The sequence below is a fragment of the Dipodomys spectabilis genome, unplaced genomic scaffold, assembly GCF_019054845.1.
Source record: "Dipodomys spectabilis isolate Male_0828 unplaced genomic scaffold, ASM1905484v1 ptg000034l, whole genome shotgun sequence".
Taxonomy (NCBI): Eukaryota; Metazoa; Chordata; class Mammalia; order Rodentia; family Heteromyidae; genus Dipodomys; species Dipodomys spectabilis.
The window spans coordinates 4105114-4127971 of record NW_024870711.1 but is presented as its reverse complement, the minus strand read 5'-3'; the positions used below and the strand labels follow the sequence as shown (position 1 = coordinate 4127971).

The 22858-nt window shown below is 46.4% G+C and overlaps 1 protein-coding gene, 2 pseudogenes and 6 gene segments (V, D, J or C); 1 reads left to right on the top strand and 8 right to left on the bottom strand.

Moving 5' to 3' along the window:
- The window catches only part of LOC122105767 (cationic trypsin-3), a 229544-nt gene that overhangs the window by 79631 nt on the left and 127055 nt on the right, over positions 1-22858 (top strand). The gene's annotated exons all lie outside the window — the stretch shown is intronic.
- On the bottom strand, positions 215-2079 carry LOC122105824 (annotated as a pseudogene).
- Positions 3371-4426, bottom strand: LOC122105823. The segment is given in 3 exon segments: positions 3371-3708; positions 3812-3894; positions 4350-4426. Coding segments are annotated over 2 exon segments (408 nt in total).
- LOC122105822 lies at positions 4403-6596 on the bottom strand. The segment is given in 3 exon segments: positions 4403-4561; positions 5998-6305; positions 6399-6596. Coding segments are annotated over 3 exon segments (645 nt in total).
- On the bottom strand, positions 11086-11631 carry LOC122105821 (annotated as a pseudogene).
- On the bottom strand, positions 13234-13778 carry LOC122105820. The segment is given in 2 exon segments: positions 13234-13571; positions 13675-13778. Coding segments are annotated over 2 exon segments (384 nt in total).
- Positions 15814-16426, bottom strand: LOC122105819. The segment is given in 2 exon segments: positions 15814-16184; positions 16277-16426. Coding segments are annotated over 2 exon segments (453 nt in total).
- Positions 19506-20116, bottom strand: LOC122105818. The segment is given in 2 exon segments: positions 19506-19948; positions 20068-20116. Coding segments are annotated over 2 exon segments (492 nt in total).
- Positions 21620-22292, bottom strand: LOC122105779. The segment is given in 2 exon segments: positions 21620-22130; positions 22225-22292. Coding segments are annotated over 2 exon segments (327 nt in total).

Sequence of the window (22858 nt, the reverse complement as noted above, 5' to 3'; positions counted from 1 at the left end):
CAGTGGATCTTTCCTGTCCTCCTGCTGTCAGATCTCCATTCCGGTTCCAAATCCTTCATTCCCTTTGATGAGGAGCAGGCCAGGCAACTGCTGAGTTTGGGTCTCTGGGAAGTGGGAGGAGGCTGAGCCCTTATGGTTTGTGCTCAGGAAGGAGGGGGCTGAGGCACACTGTGTCTGACAGCTGGCACACAGGGTCAGGGCCGAGTCTCCCTGCTCAGCAGGCTGCATCTTCACAGTCAAGAAGGAGCCTCTGTGCAGAGAACCGCTCAACAGGCATCTCAGGTTTTTCTGCAGCAACTTCATACTGGAAGTGAGTCAGGTATTCTAGGTCTTGACCCGGTGTCTGTCTATACCAATAAAGACGTTCATGTCCAGAAATGGGGTCGCAACTAAGTAGCACAGTGTTTCCCCTCTTTGTGACTCTGTCAGGGAGACTCTAGTCTCCCTGAGGGACTTAGTAACTATGAGAAGTCACATAGAAGATTTGGAAAAGAATCAAGTAACAATCGTGCTAAAGACATGGTTAATGGTCATGTTGATCTAACCTATGACTGGTTTTGTCAGACAAGTTTATTAGGTAAGGATCATTGATTGACAAGAGTTATCTTGCCTGCAGGTAGGCTAGATGAAGAGGGAAGAGATGCCAGGATGGGCTGGGGAAAGAGAGATCACCTTCAGAACATTCCCAGTCAATGACTTTTCAATAATGCACTGTTCCCTCTCTACCATCTGACCCAAGCCTAAAACAGTGCAGGGCTGGGAGGGTCCCATTGAAAAACTTAAGAGTGCTCTAGTAAAAGCAGAATTTGGTTTGAATTAAGACTTCGATTTAGGATGTGCATTTCTCTGCAGTTGTGAAGTTGCTGGCAAAAATATATAAATGACCATCATCATCATCATCATCATCATCATCACCAACACAACATCATTATTGTGAAGCTATTTCCATATGAACAGAGGGTGAAAAATCTATAACATAATGCAGAAAATGCAGGAGAATCCACATGGAAAGAAAGACAGGAAGGTAGACCAAGAAGCTAATGCCAAGGATGCCAGCAAGGCTCACATTCAGTCACTCAGGAGCCACAGAGAAACAGCAAAACAGTTGAGCATATCAACCAACTCTATAGTACTGAGTTGGCTGTGTGTGTTTTGGGAGTGCATGGTTTATGGACAAGGTACATCTGGGCTCTGGGATACCCAGGTCTCTCCTGAGGGACTGTCACTTTGGGGTTCTTGATTGCTTCCAGTCCCTCAGATATTCTTTTCACACAATGCAGCCCTCATGTCTCAAGAAGCAATGCCTGCCCTCTCCTGACATGAGTGAAGCCTGCATCTGAAGACGGGCCTCCTACTTCCATCCTCAGATGGTGAGGAAAGCGCAGGCCCTGTGCAGGGCAGCTGTGAGCTGCACAGAGGCAGAGAAGCACAGAGCTTTGTGCATGGCAGGAAACGGTCCCTGCCTGGCTGTGTCTAAGCTGCTGGCACAGAGATACACCGCTGAGTCCTCCAGCTGTGCAGCTGAATCTTCAGGGTGGAGTCTGCACCTTCAGGCCTCTGTGCAGAAAACCGATCTTTGGGCAACTGGGCTTCCTCACTCATAACCTTGTTCTGAAAATAAAGCAGCCTCTCTGGGCCCTGTCCCGGGGTCTGCCTGTACCAGAAGAGGGCATTGTGACCAGAAACTAGATCACACCAAAGAGACACAGCTTAGCTTTTCTCGATGACCTTGTATCTGGGAGACTGAGTGACCCCAGCTTCTGTGAGTGCTGTGGAGTGAAAGACAAAGAATCCGGGTGGAAACAGTGGAGATGATCTTGGGGGGATGTAACAAGGAGATGGTGGGGATGTGAGGACTCACCCATCCCCAGGAGACACAGGGACACGCAGGCTGGCAGGCTGGTGCCCATGGTGAGGCAGTGCAGGAGGTGCTCCCAGCTCTCTGTCCTGGGGAATGCAGCAGAGGAGGAGCTTCTGTGTCCCCACCCAGCAGCCCCCACCGTGATGCTATGTGACATCTCCATGGAGGCCTCTGTCTTCCTGTCCAATAGCTGCAAGCCCAGAGAGCTCTTGAGGCTGTGCACAGTCATGGCCTGTGGAAAGGCACGTACTGTTCCAACACTTTAGGAGTTGAGGCTCCCTCCACATTTCCAGGTCTCCTGGATATTTCTTCTTGCCTCTACCAAAGCAACTGAAATTCAAGCTATGAGCTAGTGAGCTTCCCTCTGCCATGTAACTACCCATCCCTTTGAGCCTTTCTCTTTCTCCAGGTTCTCATGGGCTGTCTTTTAGTTATCTAGTGATAAGAATTCTCTGCCAAATTTATTAGAGGAGGCGAGCAATGCTACAGAAAGAAAACAGCTCAGAAATGTTGTCATAGTTTAGAGGTGCAGTGTTGCATCAGCACTCAAGAATGTGGTCCTGTGTGCAGGCAGTGATCAGAAGCAGGACTTTGGAGTCCCATCACTGGGGCTCCAGTTTCCTTCATGGATCATTGTACTAATGGTGTCTGATCTGAATGAACTAGTGAGGGATGGAGAAAAATAAGAAGATGACTATTGGGAAACTAGTTGGAGGAAGTTGCTCTGGGACATGTCCCAAGTCAGGTTCATGCCTTGTGCTTATTCTCTCTCTGTCTCTCTCTGTCTCTGTCTCTCTCTCTCCCTCTCTCTGTCTTCTGTACATGTATTTGTCTAGTACTCCTTCCCTTCCATTTCCTTCCTTGTTTCTGCCCTTTCTTCCTTCCTTGTTTCCATCCTTCATTCGTTCCTTCCTTGCATTTTTCTTTCCTCTTTTCTTTCCTTCATTTCTTTCTTTCTGGCTTGCTTGCTTGCTGTCTATGTTCTTTCTCTCTCCCTCCTTTTTGCTCCCTCCATCTCTGCTGCCAGGCTGCTATGGAGCAATCAACTCTGCTATGCTATGTTCTCCCCACGATGATGCCCAACTTGTCTAGCAGAAACAACACAGCCAAGTGAACACTGACTAAAATGCCTAAGATTGTGACTCAAATAAATAAATATTTTCCCCTTGGGATTACTGTCATAGTGATGGGAAACTCAATAATACAAAAACATAAATCCTAAAGGCTAGTGATAACTCTGTTGTATATCTTCCATCCAGAAATCCCAGTGTACTACCAGCATCTTCCTGCCACTGTTGAAGACCAATTTGATTCAATGCTAATTCGATAGCCACTGTCATCTAGAACCAGTAATCTCACCACAAGGGTGCACACATGTTTAAGCAAGGACATCTGTATCCTCCAGCCTCCAAGCTCTGGTCTGATAGGGGCTGAGAAGGAACGAGTTGGCACGCACTGCTGTTGAGACTGGAGACTTCAAATGGGCGAGCAGATGCCCTCCGTCTCCCCTCACACTTTTTGTGAAGAGAGGAGGCAGGCCCGCAGCACTGTGGAGAAACTGCTGGCACACCAGTACACAGCTGCGTGGGAGGGGGTGGCTGAGTCCACAGTGAGGGAGAAGTTCTCCGTGCGTGGTCTGGACACGCTGTACCCGTCGGGGATGTCTCCTTTTGCAGTGTTCCTCTCTCTATTTGAGTAATGGAGCAGCCTCAGCCCATGCCCAGGGTCTTGTCGATACCAGTACATGTAGTCATGGTTGTCATTCTGGCGACAACTCAAATTCACCCGTCTTCCTGTCTCTGTGAGCTTGTGTCTTGGACGTTGGCTGATGGCAGCCTCCATGTGTCCTGTAACAGAGAATGACCCAAGTCTGAAGGGGCCTGTCAAGGAGAAGCCGGGGATGCCCTGGGGTGGGAGGCAGTGAGGTGCCCACCTGAAGCCATCCCTCACCTGCCCACAGGAGACAGAAGGCCATGTGCAGCAGCTGGGCGCCCATCTCAGGAGCGGGGCAGAGTCCCATGTCTCCCAGCCTCCTTTGGAGGAAAAAGAAGGTTGCTTCTCAGTGACTCAGTGGCCTCACCTCCCCACCAATGCCTGGGCTGCTGCTAACCGGCCACACCCCTTCCCTCCAGAAACAACAACTTTCTGTTATGTGCATGCACAGTGTTATGGCATTTATACGAGTAATTGTAGTGCATATACATGATTTCACAGTTCATAGAGAGTGCCAGTTTTAATTTCTTATTAACTGGAATTATCTATTTTAGTGTTTTCATAATCTTAGGAAGGACATCTGTTCCTCTGGTCATCTTTAAATTCCCTTAAGATAAAAGTCCCTTTCATTCCAATGTTCCAATGGTTCCTAAGGTTCTGGCAGACTCAGCAGAGCCGCACTGCTGCCCTGTGACTTTCTAAGGCATCTCAGTTCTTAGTACCTGTAAGTAGCTTTTTTCAGTATTTTCTATTTACCCTATTGGTAAATAATTACCTGTCAGTCTGAGAAGATATCCCAGCCTTCAAAAGTCATCAGACATCCAGGTATTAGCATGTGAAGGTCAGGGTGCAGGATCTAGTTTCACAGTGATTCGGGTGACAGCAGCCCTCTGGGCTCAGGTCTCCAGGTGTCCTCATGAGATGAATTCTCCCTGGTTTCAGTCCAGCCATGGACCCTGGATCACTCATGTCTCCCTGCCATGCTTTCTGCCCAAAGATAAGAAGGCTGATCACTAATAGGAAGGAGATTTTGACCAGCAAAGATAGATGACTGCTGTGTCCAGAATCACACCGACATTCTCTGTCTTCATTCACAGATTCCCATTCACCAAAAGAATAATATGGATGGAGCCTAAACTTCTGTATCATGAAAATGTATCGCTACCCTGTAGCATTCATTGCCTGTTATCATTTTCCAGGTAGGCCATGACCCACTGTGAGCTCTCCATCCTGCGACCACACAAGGGGACTGAATCTTGATGACATTGCTGCCCTCTTGGTCTAGTGAGGAGGAATACAGAACTGGACTAGACACAGCAGGTAGACAGATTGCAATGAGAGGCTAGTGCTCTGGCCTTGGAAGACCCAGCTGGTCCTAGAGCCCAAGAGACACCAACAAAAGGAGCCTGTGGACCATGGTTGGGCCAAGCCATGGAAAGAAATATTTCTTTTTTGAACATATGTACATATACATATAAATATGTTTTATTTATTGTCTTTATGTAAATAAAAGAAAGGATTTTCCATTTAACAAGACAGCTATGGGGAAACGCTATAGTGATCAAGGTCAACCCTTGAAACATTTTCACCTGTCCTGCCCCTACCCACATCCTTCCATTACTCTTTTCAATTTTGTAGGATACATATTGGATTCTCGCTGAGACTTGCGTTTTTTTTGAGAGGTTGGGTTAAAGGTACAGGGACTATCAAAGTTCCCAGGATCAATTTTAAAATAAGGTGTAATCTATCTATTATGATAGGCTTTGAAAGAATAATTTCTTTGGGTATAAATATTAGCTATAAATATCTACTGATTTATTTTGGAATTCATTACAGAATTAAAATTTTAGTTTGCTGAAAACATGTATCTCTTCCTCAACTTATCATAGGGCCCATTCTCTGGATAAATGCTCTCTGTCCTGAAAGTTGACTGGCAGGCACTATCTCAGAACAACCACAATCCATAATGGGACTTACCATTGCTGCTCAGCTGATCTTGCAGTGCTATCTGCTATTGTACAGACCAGAAAACACTCTAGAGCCTCAGGAGCACTTCAGGTTAGGGGTGGTGAATGTACACTTCGATCCCAACACTGATCCTTTTAAATATTAAATGTTATGAGATCCATGAGCTACAGCTTTCCATCTATGAACTGATACCTTAACATCTCCCACACATAAAGAGGATACACTAATGTCTGTGTTTCCATTATAATATCCAATGTGCATTACAGCACAGATAGAGACAGTCCAGAGAGTTAGGAAATACAGGGCTCAGAAGCTGTCTGAGCTGGGCAGGACAGAGAAGGGTTACCACAGCTGGAGAGGGCTCCTGGGGTTTGCTAAGGTTGGGCCTCAGCCCACACCCCCCTCAGTGGCATCCTCAGCTGGGGCAGGAAGGTTTGGGTAGAGAAAGCCAGTACCTGTGCAGGGCTGTGCAAGCTGCTGGCACACAGATACAGCGCGGAGTCTCTCAGCTCCAAGGCACTCATGTTCAGCTCAGAGTGATAGTCACTGAACTGCCGAGCTGAGAAGCGGCCAGGGATGCTTCCTTTCTCTCTCTCTGACTCTCGATAATACGAAATCAGGAACTGGAGGCTCTGGTCCTCGGCCTGCTGGTACCAGTACACAGTATTATGTCCAGAGTCAGGAGAGCACTGCAGAGTGGCCTTTCCTCCCTTGGCTTTGATCAGGTGTCTGGGGGACTGGAGGACCCCAGCATGCACCACACCTAGGCAGGAAGAGACAGCAATGAAGCCCGGGCCTGGAGGGCACAGGATGCTCCAGCAACCAGGCCTCTGCCCCACCAGAGCCCCTGACTCACCTGCTCCCAGGAGACACAGGACAACACCACAGAGGAGCCTGGGGCCTGGGGCAGAGTCCAGGGGAGCAGCCCCAGGCATCATCTCCCTACTGAGGGCACAGGTCTGAGAAAGAGAGAGAGGGGTGTGGGGAGACAGAGAGACAAAGAAACAGAGAGAGAAAGATGGGGTGAGGAGCATTCTCAGCTCCTGGGCCAGCACTCCCTGTGTTTATCTAAACACATCCCTGCCTGGGACCACAAGCCAAGGCTGAACCCACACTCTCCCAGTCAGGCAGCAGCTGGCTCCATGGGCCCACACTGCCCTCTGGTGATCAGCTCTGCTCATTACTGGAATGGCACTCTACTGCCTTAACCAGGAGCTGGCCCCAGGGTCTGCCAACCCCCAGACAACCCTGGAGGCCTCTTTTGCCTGTTGCAGTCTCAGCTCTTGCCTGTGGAAGTGAGGGAGGTGTGCAACAGCCCTTCTTGTTTAAAATGAGAAGAAAAATACTTCCTCCTTTCAAATAGTGTGGTAAGAATGGAGAAACCCGAGAGTCGTATTTGCCAGGTGTCCTCTGTGTGTTGGGACCCTGTCAATGTCTTCAACCCGTGTTGATGCCCAGAAGGCAAGCACTGTGGATTCCCTCAGTCAAGAAGTCTTCTCCATGACTGTGGAAGCCAATGGAGCAGCCATATGAAGAGGAAGCTGCCTGCTTGTGTATCTTCCGTAAGATCCTGTACAACTAATTAGCTAGTTTTTAGGTTGAATCATTTCTTTTTTTCTAACTGATTCATAGAAATTATTTGAATTATGAATACATGTCCCATATATATTTACATATAAAATGTAGAGTAGACACAATACATATAATCCTTATTATATATAATAAAATATATTATTTGATTGCAAGATGATATGCTGTACTCTGATATTTAATTTGATAATAATGTACTGATTTGATCTTCTCTACTAATATCAGTATGGTTTTTTTTTTCTGTCTCTTTACTTTTCCTATCCTGTTATTTTATACTTGAGGACTGAAGTTTTTGTAGGAGACATCTAGATTTGTTGCAATTTGTTTTGTTGTGTTTGTGGTCTTCTACTTAGGTCCAACCTCCATACTTCTTAATAAGGACATTGACACTACTCAGATGTGATTTGAATGTTTATCTGGTTGTACTGGTGTCTACATTTTGGTAGACTTTTTCCTTCCATTTCTTTTTGTTACTTTTGTTGGTGGTGGTGGTGTTGGTGGTGGTGGTGGTGGTTGTGCAAATTGAACTCTGGGCTTGGGTGATATCTCTGAGTTCTTCAGCTCATGGCCAGCACTCTACCACTTGAGCCTTGGTGCCACTTCTGGTTTTCTGGTGGTTAAATGGGGATAAGAGTCTCCTGGACTTTCTTACCCAGGCTGGCCTTGAACCATCATCCTCAGATCTCAGCCTCCTGAGTACCTAAGATTACAGGTGTGAACCACCAGTGCCTTTCTTAGTTTGGTTAGTCCAATTTGTGGGGTAAGGTTACGGCTTTCTTAATTCTATTGTCTTTTGTTGATTTAATAAGTATAACTTGAGACTTTGTGGTGATAGGGGTGAATCAAAAATTTTACAAGGAAATACAAGAAAGCATGGTCATTTTGAAATAGCACTTTCTTAAAACAGTAACAAATATGAATTGCAAACTAAAAAAGGGTGAAATGGAGAGATTGGTTCTTAAGACCTTTTGTTTTTCAAATTATTGAACTGGAAATAGTTATTTACAACAAGCAGCAATTTGTGCAGTTACAATAGGTTAATCAAAAATTATTTAAAAACTCTTCAAATGATGGACATATATTAAATTACCACACTGTATTATGTAAATATATGCAAACATTTAGCAACAAATAATGTGCAAGTAACAAACAATTGAAAATCTAAAACAGAGAAAACAAACTGAAAGTTTTCCATGCTTCTGGTGTGAGTATAAATTGGCACATGTACTTTAGAAGCCTCAAAGAAACCTACAATGTAGAGGAAATGTTGTCTGGATCTTGAGCACCTCATGTGAGTTGATTTTATAAAATCAAGCAAAATTAGATTTTCAGTTTAAAACCTGCTATGAGTAGAAGAGTTTTAAATAATGACTGAGATTGTCAAAAGAAATTTAAAAACATTGTATGGACATAGTTAATGTGTATTACTATTGGTGACAGTTGCTTGTGGATAATTGATTTTGATGGTAATTCTTACTTACCATTCTACAGTTTTTTAAAGGGCTGATAGCTACAAACTGCTTTAGTGTTCCTTTGTTCTGGCTGGCTCACTCTTTAATTTTTATATGTGTGAATTAGTGACATTTATCTCAGGAGTTTGCTCCAATTGTGTAACATTTTATAATTTTATAGGAGGAGGATATTTTCACTGTCTTTGAGATTAAGCTTTCAAGTCCAATCCCAGATGTGGAATCTTGACCATAATTGTAATGTCAGAAAGCTTAGCCCCAGTTTTTTCCCATCCTGAATTCCTTGTTGTAGAAATTCAGTGGATATTTCCTGTCCTCCTGCTGTCAGATCTCCATTCTGGTTCCAAATCCTTGATTCCCTTTGATGAGGAGCAGGCCAGGCAACTCCTGAGTTTGGGTCTCTGGGAAGTGGGAGGAGGCTGAGCCCTTATGGTTTGTGCTCAGGAAGGAGGGGGCTGAGGCACACTGTGTCTGGCAGCTGGCACACAGGTACAGGGCCGAGTCTCCCTGCTCAGCAGGCTGCATTTTCAAAGTTGAGAAGGAGCCATTGGGCCTCTGTGCAGAGAACCGCTCAACAGGCATCTCAGGTTTTTCTGCAGCAACTTCATACTGGAAGTGAGTCAGGTATTCTAGGTCTTGACCCGGGGTCTGTCTATACCAATAAAGACGTACATGTCCAGAAATGGGGTCGCACCTGAGTAGCACAGTGTGTCCCCTCTTTGTGACTCTGTGTCGGGGAGACTGGGAGACCCCAGATTCGGTATGACCTTGGAACACAGAAGGACATTCTTTGTCAAATCATTACACACAAACACAGGCACACACACACTCACACAAATACATACACACAACAGGAATGCTTGCTTAGTGGTATTTGATGACTTACCAGTGCCAAGGAGGCAGAGGACCACCCAGCAGAGGAGGCTGGTGCTCATCGCAGGAGGAGGAGGAGGAGGAGGAGGAGGAGGAGGAGAAAGTCACCCTATCACTGTCTTTTGTAAGTAGCCATGGGAGAGGAGGGCAGCACTTGCCCCACTGGGAGGTGCTACAGTGACATCACTGAGCCCTGGAGTAACTTGATATTAATGAGACCAAAGATGCCAGCAGCCCTGAGATGCACCTTCTATCAAGAGCCAGGAGGAAGGAACAAACATTACTGTGAGTTAAGATCAGAATCAGTAAGAGAGAAAATGGCGAGGCTTAGAACGCAGAAATCATGGCTCCTCAGAAGTTGATTTCAACACAGCTGATTCAGAGCGAGGTCTGCCTGGTGGAGCCCCTCCGCATCCCACACTGCTGCTGCCCACAGCTCACACGGGGTCTCTGGGCCCTCTCTTCACTCCTCATCCACACCTGCATATTTCACCAGTGTTTCGCACTGGAAACCCTAAGGCTGGCTGCCATCCACCTTCACAGACCTCTGACTTCTCCCCCCATTCGTGAACTGGCCCTAAGTGAAGGAGGAAGAAAAGGCAATTGTCCACAGCCTTCAGAGGTGAAAATAATAGGGCAAACTCTTCCCTAAATATCTTGTTTTTATGTACAAAGACACTAAAGATGATCTAGAAATTATACCATGAGGGACTTAGTAACTATGAGAAGTGACATAGGAGGTTGGGAAAAGAACCAAGTAACAATCGTGCTAAAGACATGGTTAATGGTCATGTTGATCCATCCCATAACTGGTTTTTTGTCAGACAAGTTTATTAGATAATGATCAGTGATTGACAAGACCTATCTTGCCTGCAGGTAGGCTAGATGAAGAGGGAAGAGATGCCAGGATGGGCTGGGGAGAGAGAGATCACCTTCAGAACATTCCTAGTCAAAGACTTTTCAATAATGCACTGTTCCCTCTCCACCATCTGATCCAAGCCTAAAAGAGTGCAGGGCTGGGAGGATCCCAATAAAAAACTTAAGAGTGCTCTAGTAAACAGCAGAATTTGGTTTGAATCAAGACTTCGATTTAGGGTGTGCATTTCTCTGTAGTTGTGAAGTTGCTGGCAAAAATACATAAATGACCATCATCATCATCATCATCACCAAAACAATATCATTATTATTGTTATTTCCATGCGAACAGTAAGTGAAAAATCTATAACATAATGCAGAAAACGCAGGAGAATCCACATGGAAAGAAAGACAGGAAGCTAGACCAAAAAGCTAATGCTAAGGATGCCACCAAGGCTTACATTCAGTCACTCAGGAGCCACAGAGAAACAGCAAAACAGTTGAGCATATCAACCAAGTCTATGATCCTGAGTTGGCTGTGTGTTTTGAGAGTGCATGGTTTATGGACCAGTTAGATCTGGGCTCTGGGATGCCCAGGTCTCTCCTGAGGGACTGTCACTTTGGGGTTCTTGATTGCTTCCAGTCCCTCAGATAACCTTTTCACACGTTTGCAGCACTCATGTCTCAAGAAGCAATGCCTGCCCTCTCCTGACATGAGTGAAGCCTGCATCTGAAGACGGGCCTCCTCCTCCTTCCTCAGATGGTGAGGAAAGCGCAGGCCCTGTGCAGGGCAGCTCTGAGCTGCACAGAGGCAGAGAAGCACAGAGCTTTGTGCATGGCAGGAAACGGTCCCTGCCTGGCTGTGTCTAAGCTGCTGGCACAGAGATACACCGCTGAGTCCTCCAGCTGTGCAGCTGAATCTTCAGGGTGGAGTCTGCACCTTCAGGCCTCTGTGCAGAAAACCGATCTTTGGGCAACTGGGCATCCTCACTCACATCCATGTTCTGAAAATAAAGCAGCCTCTCTGGGCCCTGTCCCGGGGTCTGCCTGTACCAGAAGAGGACATTGTGACCAGAAACTGGATCACACCAAAGAGACACAGCTTGGCTTTTCTCTGTGACCTTGTATCTGGGAGACTGAGTGACCCCAGCTTCTGTGAGTGCTGTGGATGAAAGACAAAGAATCCGGGTGGAAACAGTGGAGATGATCTTGGGGGGATGTGACAAGGAGATGGTGGGGATGTGAGGACTCACCCATCCCCAGGAGACACAGGGACACGCAGGCTGGCAGGCTGGTGCCCATGGTGAGGCAGTGCAGGAGGTGCTCCCAGCTCTCTGTCTTGGGGGATGCAGCAGAGGAGGAGCTTCTGTGTCCCCACCCAGCAGCCCCCATCGTGATGGTATGTGACATCTCCATGGAGGCTTCTGTCTTCCTGTCCAATAGCAGCAAGCCCACAGAGCTCTTGAGGCTGTGCACAGTCATGGCCTGTGGAAAAGCACGAACTGTTCCAACACTTTAGGAGTTGAGGCTCCCTGCACATTTCCAGATCTCCTGAATATTACTTCTTGCCTCTACCAAAGCAACTGAAATTCAAGCTATGAGCTAGTGAGCTTCCCTCTGCTATGTAACTACCCATCCCTTTGAGCCTCTCTCTTTCTCCAGGTTCTCATGGGCTGTCTTTCAGTTATCTAGTGATAAGAATTCTCTGCCAAATTTATTAGAGGAGGTGAGCAATGCTACAGAAAGAAAACAGCTCAGTAATGTTGTTATAGTTTAGAGGTGCAGTGTTGCATCAGCACTCAAGAATTTGGTCCTGTGTGCAGGCAGTGATCAGAACAGGACTTTGGAGTCCTCTGACTGGGGCTCCAGTTTCCTTCATGGATCATTGGACTGATGGTTTCTGGTCTGAATGAACTAGTAAGTGATGGAGAAACTTGAGAATATTACAATTGAGAACCTAGTTGGAGGAAGTTGCTCCCTTGGACATGTCCTGAATTATGTGCATACCTTTTGTTTATTCTCTCCCTTTCTATCTCTGTCTCTCTCTTCCTCTCTCTGTCTCTTCTCTACATGTATTTTTTTATTGGTCATGAGGCTTGAACTCTGGGCCTCGGCGCTATCCCTCAGCTCTTCAGCTTAAGGCTAGCACTCTACCACTTGAGCCACAGAGCCACTTCCACCTACAAGTATTTTTGCAGTATTTCTTCTCTTCTTTTCCTTCCTTGCATCCTTCCTTCCATCTTGGCATCCTTCTTTCTGCTTTCTTTTCTTCCTTCCTTCCTTCCTTCCTTCCTTCCTGCCTTCCTTCCTTCCTGCCTTCCTTCCTGCCTTCCTTCCTTCCTTCCTTCCTTCCTTCCTATGTTCTTTCTGTCTCCTTCCTCTTTGCTCCCTCCTTCTCTGCTGCCAGGCTGCTATGGAGCAATCAACTCTGCTATGCTATGTTCTCCCCACCATGACGCCTAACTTCTCTAGTGGAAACAACACAGCCAAGTGAACACTGTCTAAAATGCCTAAGATTGTGATTCAAATGAATAACCCTTTTCTCCGTAGGTTTACTCCGACGTTATGTCCAAGGGATAGGAAACTGACTAATACAAAAAAAAAAACAGATCCTAAAGTTCACGGATAACTCTGTTGTATATCTTCCATCTATAAAATCCCACTCTGCCAGGAGCATCTTCCTGCCACTGTTGAAGATCAATTTGATTCAATACTAATTCAATGGCCACTGTCATCCAGAACAAGTAATCGCACCACCAGGGTGCACGCGTGTTTAAGCAAGGACATCTGTACCCTGTAGCCCCCAAGCTCTGATCTGACAGGGGCTGAGAAGGAACGAGTTGGCACACACTGCTGTTGAGATTGGAGACTTCAAAGGGGCGAGCAGATGCCCTCCGTCTCCCCTCACACTTTCTGTGCAGAGAGGAGGCAGCCCCGCAGCACTGTGGAGACACTGCTGGCACACCAGTACACAGCTGTGTGGGAGGGGGTGGCTGAGTCCACAGTGAGGGAGAAGTCCTCCGTGCGTGGTCTGGACACGCTGTACCCATCGGGGATGTCTCCTTTTGCAGTGTTCCTCTCTCCATACGAGTAATGGAGCAGCCTCAGCCCATGCCCAGGGTCTTGCCGATACCAGTTCATGGAGTTATGGTTGTCAGTCTGGTGACAGCTCAAATTCACCTGTCTTCCTGTCTCTGTGAGCTTGTGTCTTGGACGTTGGGTGATGGCAGCCTCCATGTGTCCTGTAACAGAGAATGACCCAAGCCTGAAGGGGCCTGTCAGGGATAACCCCGGGATGCCCTGGGGTGGGAGGCAGTGAGGTGCCCACCTATAGCCATCTCTCACCTGCCCACAGGAGACAGAAGGCCACGTGCAGCAGCTGGGCGCCCATCTCAGGAGCAGGGCAGAGTCCCAGGTCTCCCAGCCTCCTTTGGAGGAAAAAGAAGGCTGCTTCTCAGTGACTCAGTGGCATCACCTCCCCACCAATGCCTGGGCTGCTGCTAACCTGCCACGCCCCTTCCCTGCAGAAACAACTCCTTTCTGTTATGTGCATGCACAGGGTTATGGCATTTATACGAGTAATTGTAGTGCATATCCATGATTTAACAGTTCATAATGAGTGCCAGTTTTAATTTCTTATTAACTAGAACTATCTATTTTAGTGTTTTCATAATCTTAGGAAGGACATCTGTTCCTCTGGTCTTATTTTACTTCCATTATGATACAATTCCCTGTCTTTACTCTGTTCCAATTTTTCCTAATATTCAGTCATCCTCAGAAATGCCTCAGGGTTGCCCTGTGGCTTTCTTTGGCATCTTGGCTTTAAGTATCTATAAGTAGCTTTTATTAGTGCCCAATGTCTAAAGAATTGAATGTCAGTCTGAGAAGATATCCCAGCCTTCAGAAGCCCCCAGACACTAGGTATCTACCTCACAGTGTTAAAGTAAGGACCCAGAATATCATTGCACAGTGATTCAGGTGACAGGAACCCTCTGGGCTCAGGACACAGTTGTCCTCATGGAGATGAATTCTCCCTGCTTTCAGCCCAGCCATGTATCCGGGATCACCGATGTTCTCTTGTCTGTGCTTTCTGTCAAAGGCTAAGAAGGCTGATTACTAATAGGAAGAAGATTTTGACTAGCAGAGATAGAGGACTGCCATTTGCAGGATCACACAGACATTCTCTGACTTCCTTCAGAGGTTTCTAGTTACCAAAAGCATAACATCAACTCAACCATAACTTCCTTTTTTTAATTTAATTTTATTTTATTTGTGAACATACTGTACAGAGGGGTTACAATTACATGGGCAGGATAATGTGTACACTTCTTACCAAGCATTGCAGCCTCCTCCTTTGTTTACCCTTCACATCCCTTCCCAGCATCCCCCCTCCCCCCTCCCAATCAACCATAACTTCTGTATCTTGATGGACATTGCTGTGTTCCTGGTCTAGTGAGAGGAATGCAGAATCAGACAGACCTCAGCAGGTGTAGAGAATCCAATGAGAGCCTGGTGCTCAGGTCTTGAAAGACCCAGATGGTCCCAGACACTAAGAGACACCAACAAAAGGAGCCTGTGGAGCACAGTTGGGCCAAGGCATGTAAAGAGAAAGTTTCCATTTAACAGAGCAGTGATGAGGATGATCTACAGTGACCAAAGACACCCCTTGCAACATTCTCACCCCTCCTTCCCCTACCCCACACCCTTCCCTTACTCTTCTCAATTTTGTAGGATACACACTTGAATCTAGCTGAGACTTGCATTTTTCTTGAGGGGTCATGTTAAAGACACATGAACTACCGAAGCTCTGAGGATCATTTTCAAACTAAGGTATTATCTACCTTCCATGATAGCCTTTGAAAGAATTTCCTTGGGTAGCTAAATCTCACCTATAAATATCTACTTTCTATTTAATTTTAAATTCATTACTGAATCACTACTTTTCATTTGTTGAAAACATGTATCTCATCTTCAAGTAATCACAGGGCCAATATTCTCTGGCTAAATGGTTTCTGCACTGGAAGCTGATGGACAGGCACTGTGTCATAGCAACCCCAAACCATAATGAGACCACCCACTGCTGCTCAGCTGATCTTGCAGTGGAGAGACAGTACTGTGCTACCTGATATTACACACAGCAGAAAATACCATAGAACCTCAGGAGCACTTCAGGCGAAAGAGGTAGAAAGTATAATTCCATCCTAGGTCTCTGATCATTTTGAAGACTAAATATTAGTAAATTCTCTGAGCTACAGATTTCTGTCTATGAACTATACTTTGAGATCTCCCACATATAAATGGACACACTAATGTCTGTGTTTGCATTACAATATCTAATGTCCATTAGGGCACAGAGCAGAGAGGGTCCAGTGAGTTAGGAAATAAAATGCTCAGAAGCTGTCTGAGCTGGGCAGGACAGAGAAGGGTTATCACAGCTGGAGAAGGCTCTTGGGGTTTGCTAAGGCTGGGCCTCAGCCCCGCCCCTCACCACCCCCCCAATGACATCCTCAGCTGGGGCAGGAAGGTTTGGGTAGAGAAAGCCAGTCCCTGTGCAGGGCTGTGCAAGCTGCTGGCACACAGATACAGCGCGGAGTCCCTCAGCTCCAAGGCGCTCATGTTCAGCTCAGAGTGATAGTCACTGAACTGCCGAGCTGAGAAGTGGCCAGGGATGCTTCCTTTCTCTCTCTCTGACTCTCGATAATAGGAAATGAGGAACTGGAGGCTCTGGTCCTCGGCCTGCTGGTACCAGTACACAGCATCATGTCCAGAGTCAGGAGAGCACTGCAGAGTGGCCTTTCCTCCCTTGGCTTTGATCAGGTGTCTGGGGGACTGGAGGACCCCAGCATGCACCACACCTAGGCGGGAAGAGACAGCAATGAAGCCCTAGCCCAGGAGGGCATAGGATGCTCCAGCAACCAGGCTCTGCCCCACAGTGCCCCTGACTCACCTGCTCCCAGGAGACACAGGACAACACCACAGAGGAGCCTGGGGCCTGGGGCAGAGTCCAGGGGAGCAGCCCCAGGCATCATCTCCCTACTGAGGGCACAGGTCTGAGAAAGAGAGAGAGGGGTGCGGGGAGACAGAGAGACAGAAAGAGAGAGACAGAGAGAGACACAGAGAGAGACAGAGAGAGAGAGAGAGAGAGGGAGACTGAGACCGAGACCGAGACAGAGACAGAGACAGTGGCTGTTTGTCCTGCTCCTCCTTTCTGTGTGTTCAGAGGACTTGGAAGTGACGACAGGCGTGTCCCCAGTGTGAGGCCTCCCTTGATGATGTTCCAACAGATCCCACGCCCCCCTGGACATGCTTAGTGGGCACACCTTTGCTCATTCAGCTCAGCTTCTGACCAACAGGGGGAGCCACCTGTGCTGAACAAATCAGGGCATAAACAGGGTCAAATGTCCTGGCCCAGGGCTTCTGCAGCTGTCCTCTGAGGAAGTTGCTCCTTTCCCTCCACCTGGCCTGGTAATTGGGCCATTCCACACAAGCTCCATCTCAGCCCCATGAAATGTGTAAGATGGAGGCAGAAGACTAGGTTCGTGGATGCCTCTGTGATACCCACCAGTAGATGTGTGAGCATCAGGATTCTCCCCTCCTGGGCCAGCACTCCCTCTGTTTATCTAAACACATCCCTGCCTGGGACCACAAGCCAAGGCTGAACCCACACTCTCCCAGTCAGGCAGCAGCTGGCTCAGTGGGCCCACACTGCCCTCTGGTGATCAGCTCTGCTCATTACTGGAATGGCACTCTACTGCCTGAACCAGGAGCTGGCCCCAGGGTCTGCCAGCCCCCAGACAGCCCTGGAGGCCTTTATTGCCTGTTGCAGTCTCAGCTCTTGCCTGTGGAAGTGAGGGAGGTGTGCAACAGCCCTTCTTGTTTAAAATGAGAAGAAAAATACTTCTTCCTTTCAAATAGTGTGGTAAGCATGGAGAAACCCGAGAGTCGTATTTGCCAGGTGTCCTCAGTGTGTTGGGACCTTGTCAATGTCTTCAATCCATGTTGATGCCCAGAAGGGAAGCACTGTGGATTCCCTCAGTCAAGAAGTCTTCTCCATGGCTGTGGAAGCCAATGGAGCAGCCATATGAAGAGGAAGCTGCCTGCTTGTGTATCTTCTGTAAGATCCTGTACAACTAATTAGCTAGTTTTTAGGTTGAATCATTTCTTTTTCTCTAACTGATTCATAGAAATTATTTGAATTATGAATACATGTCCCATATATATTTACCTATAAAATGTAGAGAAGACATAATACATATAATCCTTATTATATATAATAAAATATATTATTCGATTGCAAGATGATATGCTGTACTCTGAAATTTAATTTGATAATAATGTACTGATTTGATCTTCTCTAGTAATATCAGTATGGTTCTTTTTTTCTGTCTCTTTACTTTTCCTATCCTGTTATCTTATACTTGAGGACTGAAGTTTTTGTAGGAGACATCTAGATTTGTTGCAATTTGTTTTGTTGTGTTTGTGGTCTTCTACTTAGGTCCAACCTCCATACTTAATAAGGACATTGACACTAATCAGATGTGATTTGAATGTTCTTCTGCTTGTACTGGTGTCTACATTTTGGTAGACTTTTTCCTTCCATTTCTTTTTGTTACTTTTGTTGGTGGTGTTGGTGTTGGTGGTAGTGGTGGTGGTGGTGCAAATTGAACTCTGGGCTTGGGTGATATCTCTGAGTTCTTCAGCTCATGGCCAGCACTCTACCACTTGAGCCTTGGTGCCACTTCTGGTTTTCTGGTGGTTAAATGGGGATAAGAGTCTCTTGGGCTTTCTTACCCAGGCTGGCCTTGAACCATGATCCTCAGATCTCAGCCTCCTGAGTACCTAAGATTACAGGTATGAACCACCAGTGCCTTTCTTAGTTTGGTTAGTCCAACTTGTGGGGTAGGGTTACCACTTTCTTAATTCTATTGTCTTTTGTTGATTTTATAAGTATAACTTGAGACTTTGTGGTGATAGGGGTGATTCAAAAATTTTACAAGGAAATACAAGAAAGCATGGTCATTTTGAAATAGCACTTTCTTAAAACAGTAACAAATATTAACTGCAAACTAAAAAAGGGTGAAATGGAGAGACTGGTTCTTAAGACCTTTTGTTTTTCAAATTATTGAACTGGAAATAGTTATTTACAACAAGCAGCAATTTGTGCAGTTACAATAGGTTAATCAAAAATTATTTAAAAACTCTTCAAAAGATGGACATATATTAAATTACCACATTATATTATGTAAATATATGCAAAAATTTATCAACAAACAATGTGCAAGTAACAAACAATTGAAAATCTAAAACAGAGAAAACAAACTGAAAGTTTTCCATGCTTCTGGTGTGAGTATAAATTGGCACATGTACTTTAGAAGCCTCAAAGAAACCTACAATGTAGAGGAACTGTTTTCTGGATCTTGAGCACCTTATGTGAGTTGTATTTTATAAAATCAAGCAAAATTAGATTTTCAGTTTAAAACCTGCTATGAGTGGAAGAGTATTAAATAATGACTGAGATTGTCAAAAGAAATTTAAAAACATTGTATGGACATAGTTAATGTGTATTATTATTGGTGACAGTTGCTTGTGGATAATTGATTTTGATGGTGATTCTCACTTACCATTCTACAGTTTTTTATTTATTTATTTATTTATTTATTTATTTATTTTTTGGGTCTGGTTGTGGGGCCTGAACTCTGGGCCTGGGCGCTGTCCCTCAGCTCTTCAGCTGAAGGCTAGCACTCTACCACTGGAGCCACAGCGCCACTTTCCGGCTTTTTTCTTTTTTGCTTATATGGTGCTGAGGAATCGAACCCAGGGCCTCAGGCTTGCAAGGCAAGCGCGCTACCACTGAGCCACCTTCCCAGCCCTCTACAGTTTTTTAAAAGGCTGATAGCTACAAACTGCTTTAGTGTTCCTTTGCTCTGGCTGGCTCACTCTTTAATTTTTATATGTGTGAGTTAGTGACATTTATCTCAGGAGTTTGCTACAATTGTGTAACATTTTATAGTCTTATATGAGGATATTTTCACTGTCTTTGAGATTAAGCTTTCAAGTCCAATCCCAGATGTGGAATCTTGACTATAACTGTAATGTCAGAAAGCTTAGACCTGGTTTTTTCCCATCCTGACTTCCTTGTTGTAGTAATTCAGTGGATCTTTCCTGTCCTCCTGCTGTCAGATCTCCATTCGGGTTCCAAATCCTTCATTCCCTTTGATGAGGAGCAGGACAGGCAACTCCTGAGTTTGGGTCTCTGGGAAGTGGGAGGAGGCTGAGCCCTTATGGTTTGTGCTCAGGAAGGAGGGGGCTGAGGCACACTGTGTCTGGCAGCTGGCACACAGGGTCAGGGCCCAGTCTACCTGCTCAGCAGGCTGCATTTTCAAAGTTGAGAAGGAGCCATTGGGCCTCTGTGCAGAGAACCGCTCAACAGGCATCTCAGGTTTTTCTGCAGCAACTTCATACTGGAAGTGAGTCAGGTATTCTAGGCCTTGTCCCGGGGTCTGTCTATACCAATAAAGACGTTCATGTCCAGAAATGGGGTCGCACCTGAGTAGCACAGTGTGTCCCCTCTTTGTGACTCTGTGTCGGGGAGACTGGGAGACCCCAGAATCGGTATGACCTTGGAATACAGAAGGACAATCTTTTTTAAACCATTACACACAAACACAGGCACACACACACTCACACAAATACATACACACAACAGGACTGCTTGCTTAGTGGTATTTGATGACTTACCAGTGCCAAGGAGGCAGAGGACCACCCAGCAGAGGAGCCTCGTGCTCATGGTAGAAGGAAAGGAGGTAGAGGAAGAGGAGGAGGAGGAGGAGGATAAGGAAGAGGAGGAGGAGGAAGGGGAGGAGGAGGAGGAGGAGGAGGAGGAGAAAGTCACCCTATCACTGTCTTTTGTAAGTAGCCATGGGAGAGGAGGACAGCCCTTGTCCCACTGGGAGGTGCTACAGTGACATCACTGAGCCCTGGAGTAACTTGATATTAATGAAGCCAAAGATGCCAGCAGCCCTGAGATGCACCTTCTATCAGGAGCCAGGAGGAAGGAACAAACATTACTGTGAGTTAAGATCAGAATCAGTAAGAGAGAAAATGGCGAGGCTTAGAACGCAGAAATCATGGCTCCTCAGAAGTTGATTTCAACACAGCTGATTCAGAGCGAGGTCTGCCTGGTGGAGCCCCTCCGCATCCCACACTGCTGCTGCCCAGGGCTCACACGGGGTCTCTGGGCCCTCTCCTCACTCCTCATCCACACCTGCATATTTCACCAGTGTTTCGCACTGGAATCCCTAAGGCTGGCTGCCATCCACCTTCAGAGACCTCTGACTTCTCCCCCCATTCATGCACGGGCCCTAAGAGAAGGAGGAAGAAAGGGCAATTGTCCACAGCCTTCAGAGGTGAAAATAATAAGGTAAACTCTTCCCTAAATATCTTGTTTTTATGTACAAAGACACTAAAGATGATCTAGAAATTATACCATGAGTGACTTGGTAACTATGAGAAGTGACATAGGAGGTAGGGAAAAGAACCAAGTAACAATCGTGCTAAAGACATGGTTAATGGTCATGTTGATCCATCCCATAACTGGTTTTTTGTCAGACAAGTTTATTAGATAATGATCAGTGATTGACAAGACCTATCTTGCCTGCAGGTAGGCTAGATGAAGAGGGAAGAAATGCCAGGATGGGCTGGGGAGAGAGAGATCACCTTCAGAACATTCCCAATCAATGACTTCAATAATGCACTGTTCCCTCTCCACCATTTGACCCAAGCCTAAAACAGTGCAGGGCTGGGAGGATCCCAATGAAAAACTTAAGAGTGCTGTAGTAAACAGCAGAATTTGTTTTGAATCAAGACTTCGATTTAGGATGTGCATTTCTCTGTAGTTGTGAAGTTGCTGGCAAAAATACATAAATGACCATCATCATCATCATCATCACCAACACAACATCATTATTATTAACTTATTTCCATGCGAACAGAAAGTGAAAAATCTCTAACATAATGCAGAAAATGCAGGAGAATCCACATGGAAAGAAAAACAGGAAGCTAGACTAAAAAGCTAATGCTAAGGATGCCACCAAGGCTTACATTCAGTCACTCAGGAGCCACAGAGAAACAGCAAAACAGTTGAGCATATCAACCAACTCTATGATCCTGAGTTGGCTGTGTGTTTTGAGAGTGCATGGTTTATGGACCAGTTAGATCTGGGCTCTGGGATGCCCAGGTCTCTCCTGAGGGACTGTCGCTTTGGGGTTCTTGATTGCTTCCAGTCCCTCAGATATCCTTTTCACACAATGCAGCCCTCATGTCTCAAGAAGCAATGCCTGCCCTCTCCTGACATGAGTGAAGCCTGCATCTGAAGACGGGCCTCCTCCTCCTTCCTCAGATGGTGAGGAAAGTGCAGGCTCTGTGCAGGGCAGCTCTGAGCTGCACAGAGGCAGAGAAGCACAGAGCTTTGTGCACAGCAGGAAACGGTCCCTGCCTGGCTGTGTCTAAGCTGCTGGCACAGAGTTACACCGCTGAGTCCTCCAGCTGTGCAGGCTGAATCTTCAGGGTGGAGTCTGCACCTTCAGGCCTCTGTGCAGAAAACCGATCTTTGGGCAACTGGGCATCCTCACTCATATCCTTGTTCTGAAAATAAAGCAGCCTCTCTGGGCCCTGTCCCGGGCTCTGCCTGTACCAGAAGAGGACATTGTGACCAGAAACTGGATCACACCAAAGAGACACAGCTTGGCTTTTCTCTGTGATCTTGTATCTGGGAGACTGAGTGACCCCAGCTTCTGTGAGTGCTGTGGAGGAAAAGACAAAGAATCTGGGTGGAAACAGTGGAGATGATCTTGGGGGGTGATGTGACAAGGAGATGGTGGGGATGTGAGGACTCACCCATCCCCAGGAGACACAGGGACACCCAGGCTGGCAGGCTGGTGCCCATGGTGAGGCAGTGCAGGAGGTGCTCCCAGCTCTCTGTCCTGGGGAATGCAGCAGAGGAGGAGCTTCTGTGTCCCCACCCAGCAGCCCCCACCGTGATGCTATGTGACATCTCCACGGAGGCCTCTGTCTTCCTGTCCAATAGCTGCAAGCCCACAGAGCTCTTGAGGCTGTGCACAGTCATGGCCTGTGGAAAAGCACGAACTGTTCCAACACTTTAGGAGTTGAGGCTCCCTGCACATTTCCAGATCTCCTGGATATTTCTTCTTGCCTCTACCAAAGCAACTGAAATTCAAGCTATCAGCTAGTGAGCTTCCCTCTGCCATGTAACTACCAATCCCTTTGAGCCTTTCTCTTTCTCCAGGTTCTCATGGGCTGTCTTTCAGTTATCTAGTGATAAGAATTCTCTGCCAAATTTATAGAGGTCGTGAGCAATGCTACAGAACGAAAACAGCTCAGAAATGTTTTTATAGTGTAGAGGTGCAGTGTTGCATTCAAGAATGTGGTGTTGTGTGCAGGCAGTGATCAGAAGCAGGAACTTTGTGGTCCCATCACTGGGCCTCCAGTTTCCTTCATGGATCATTGTATT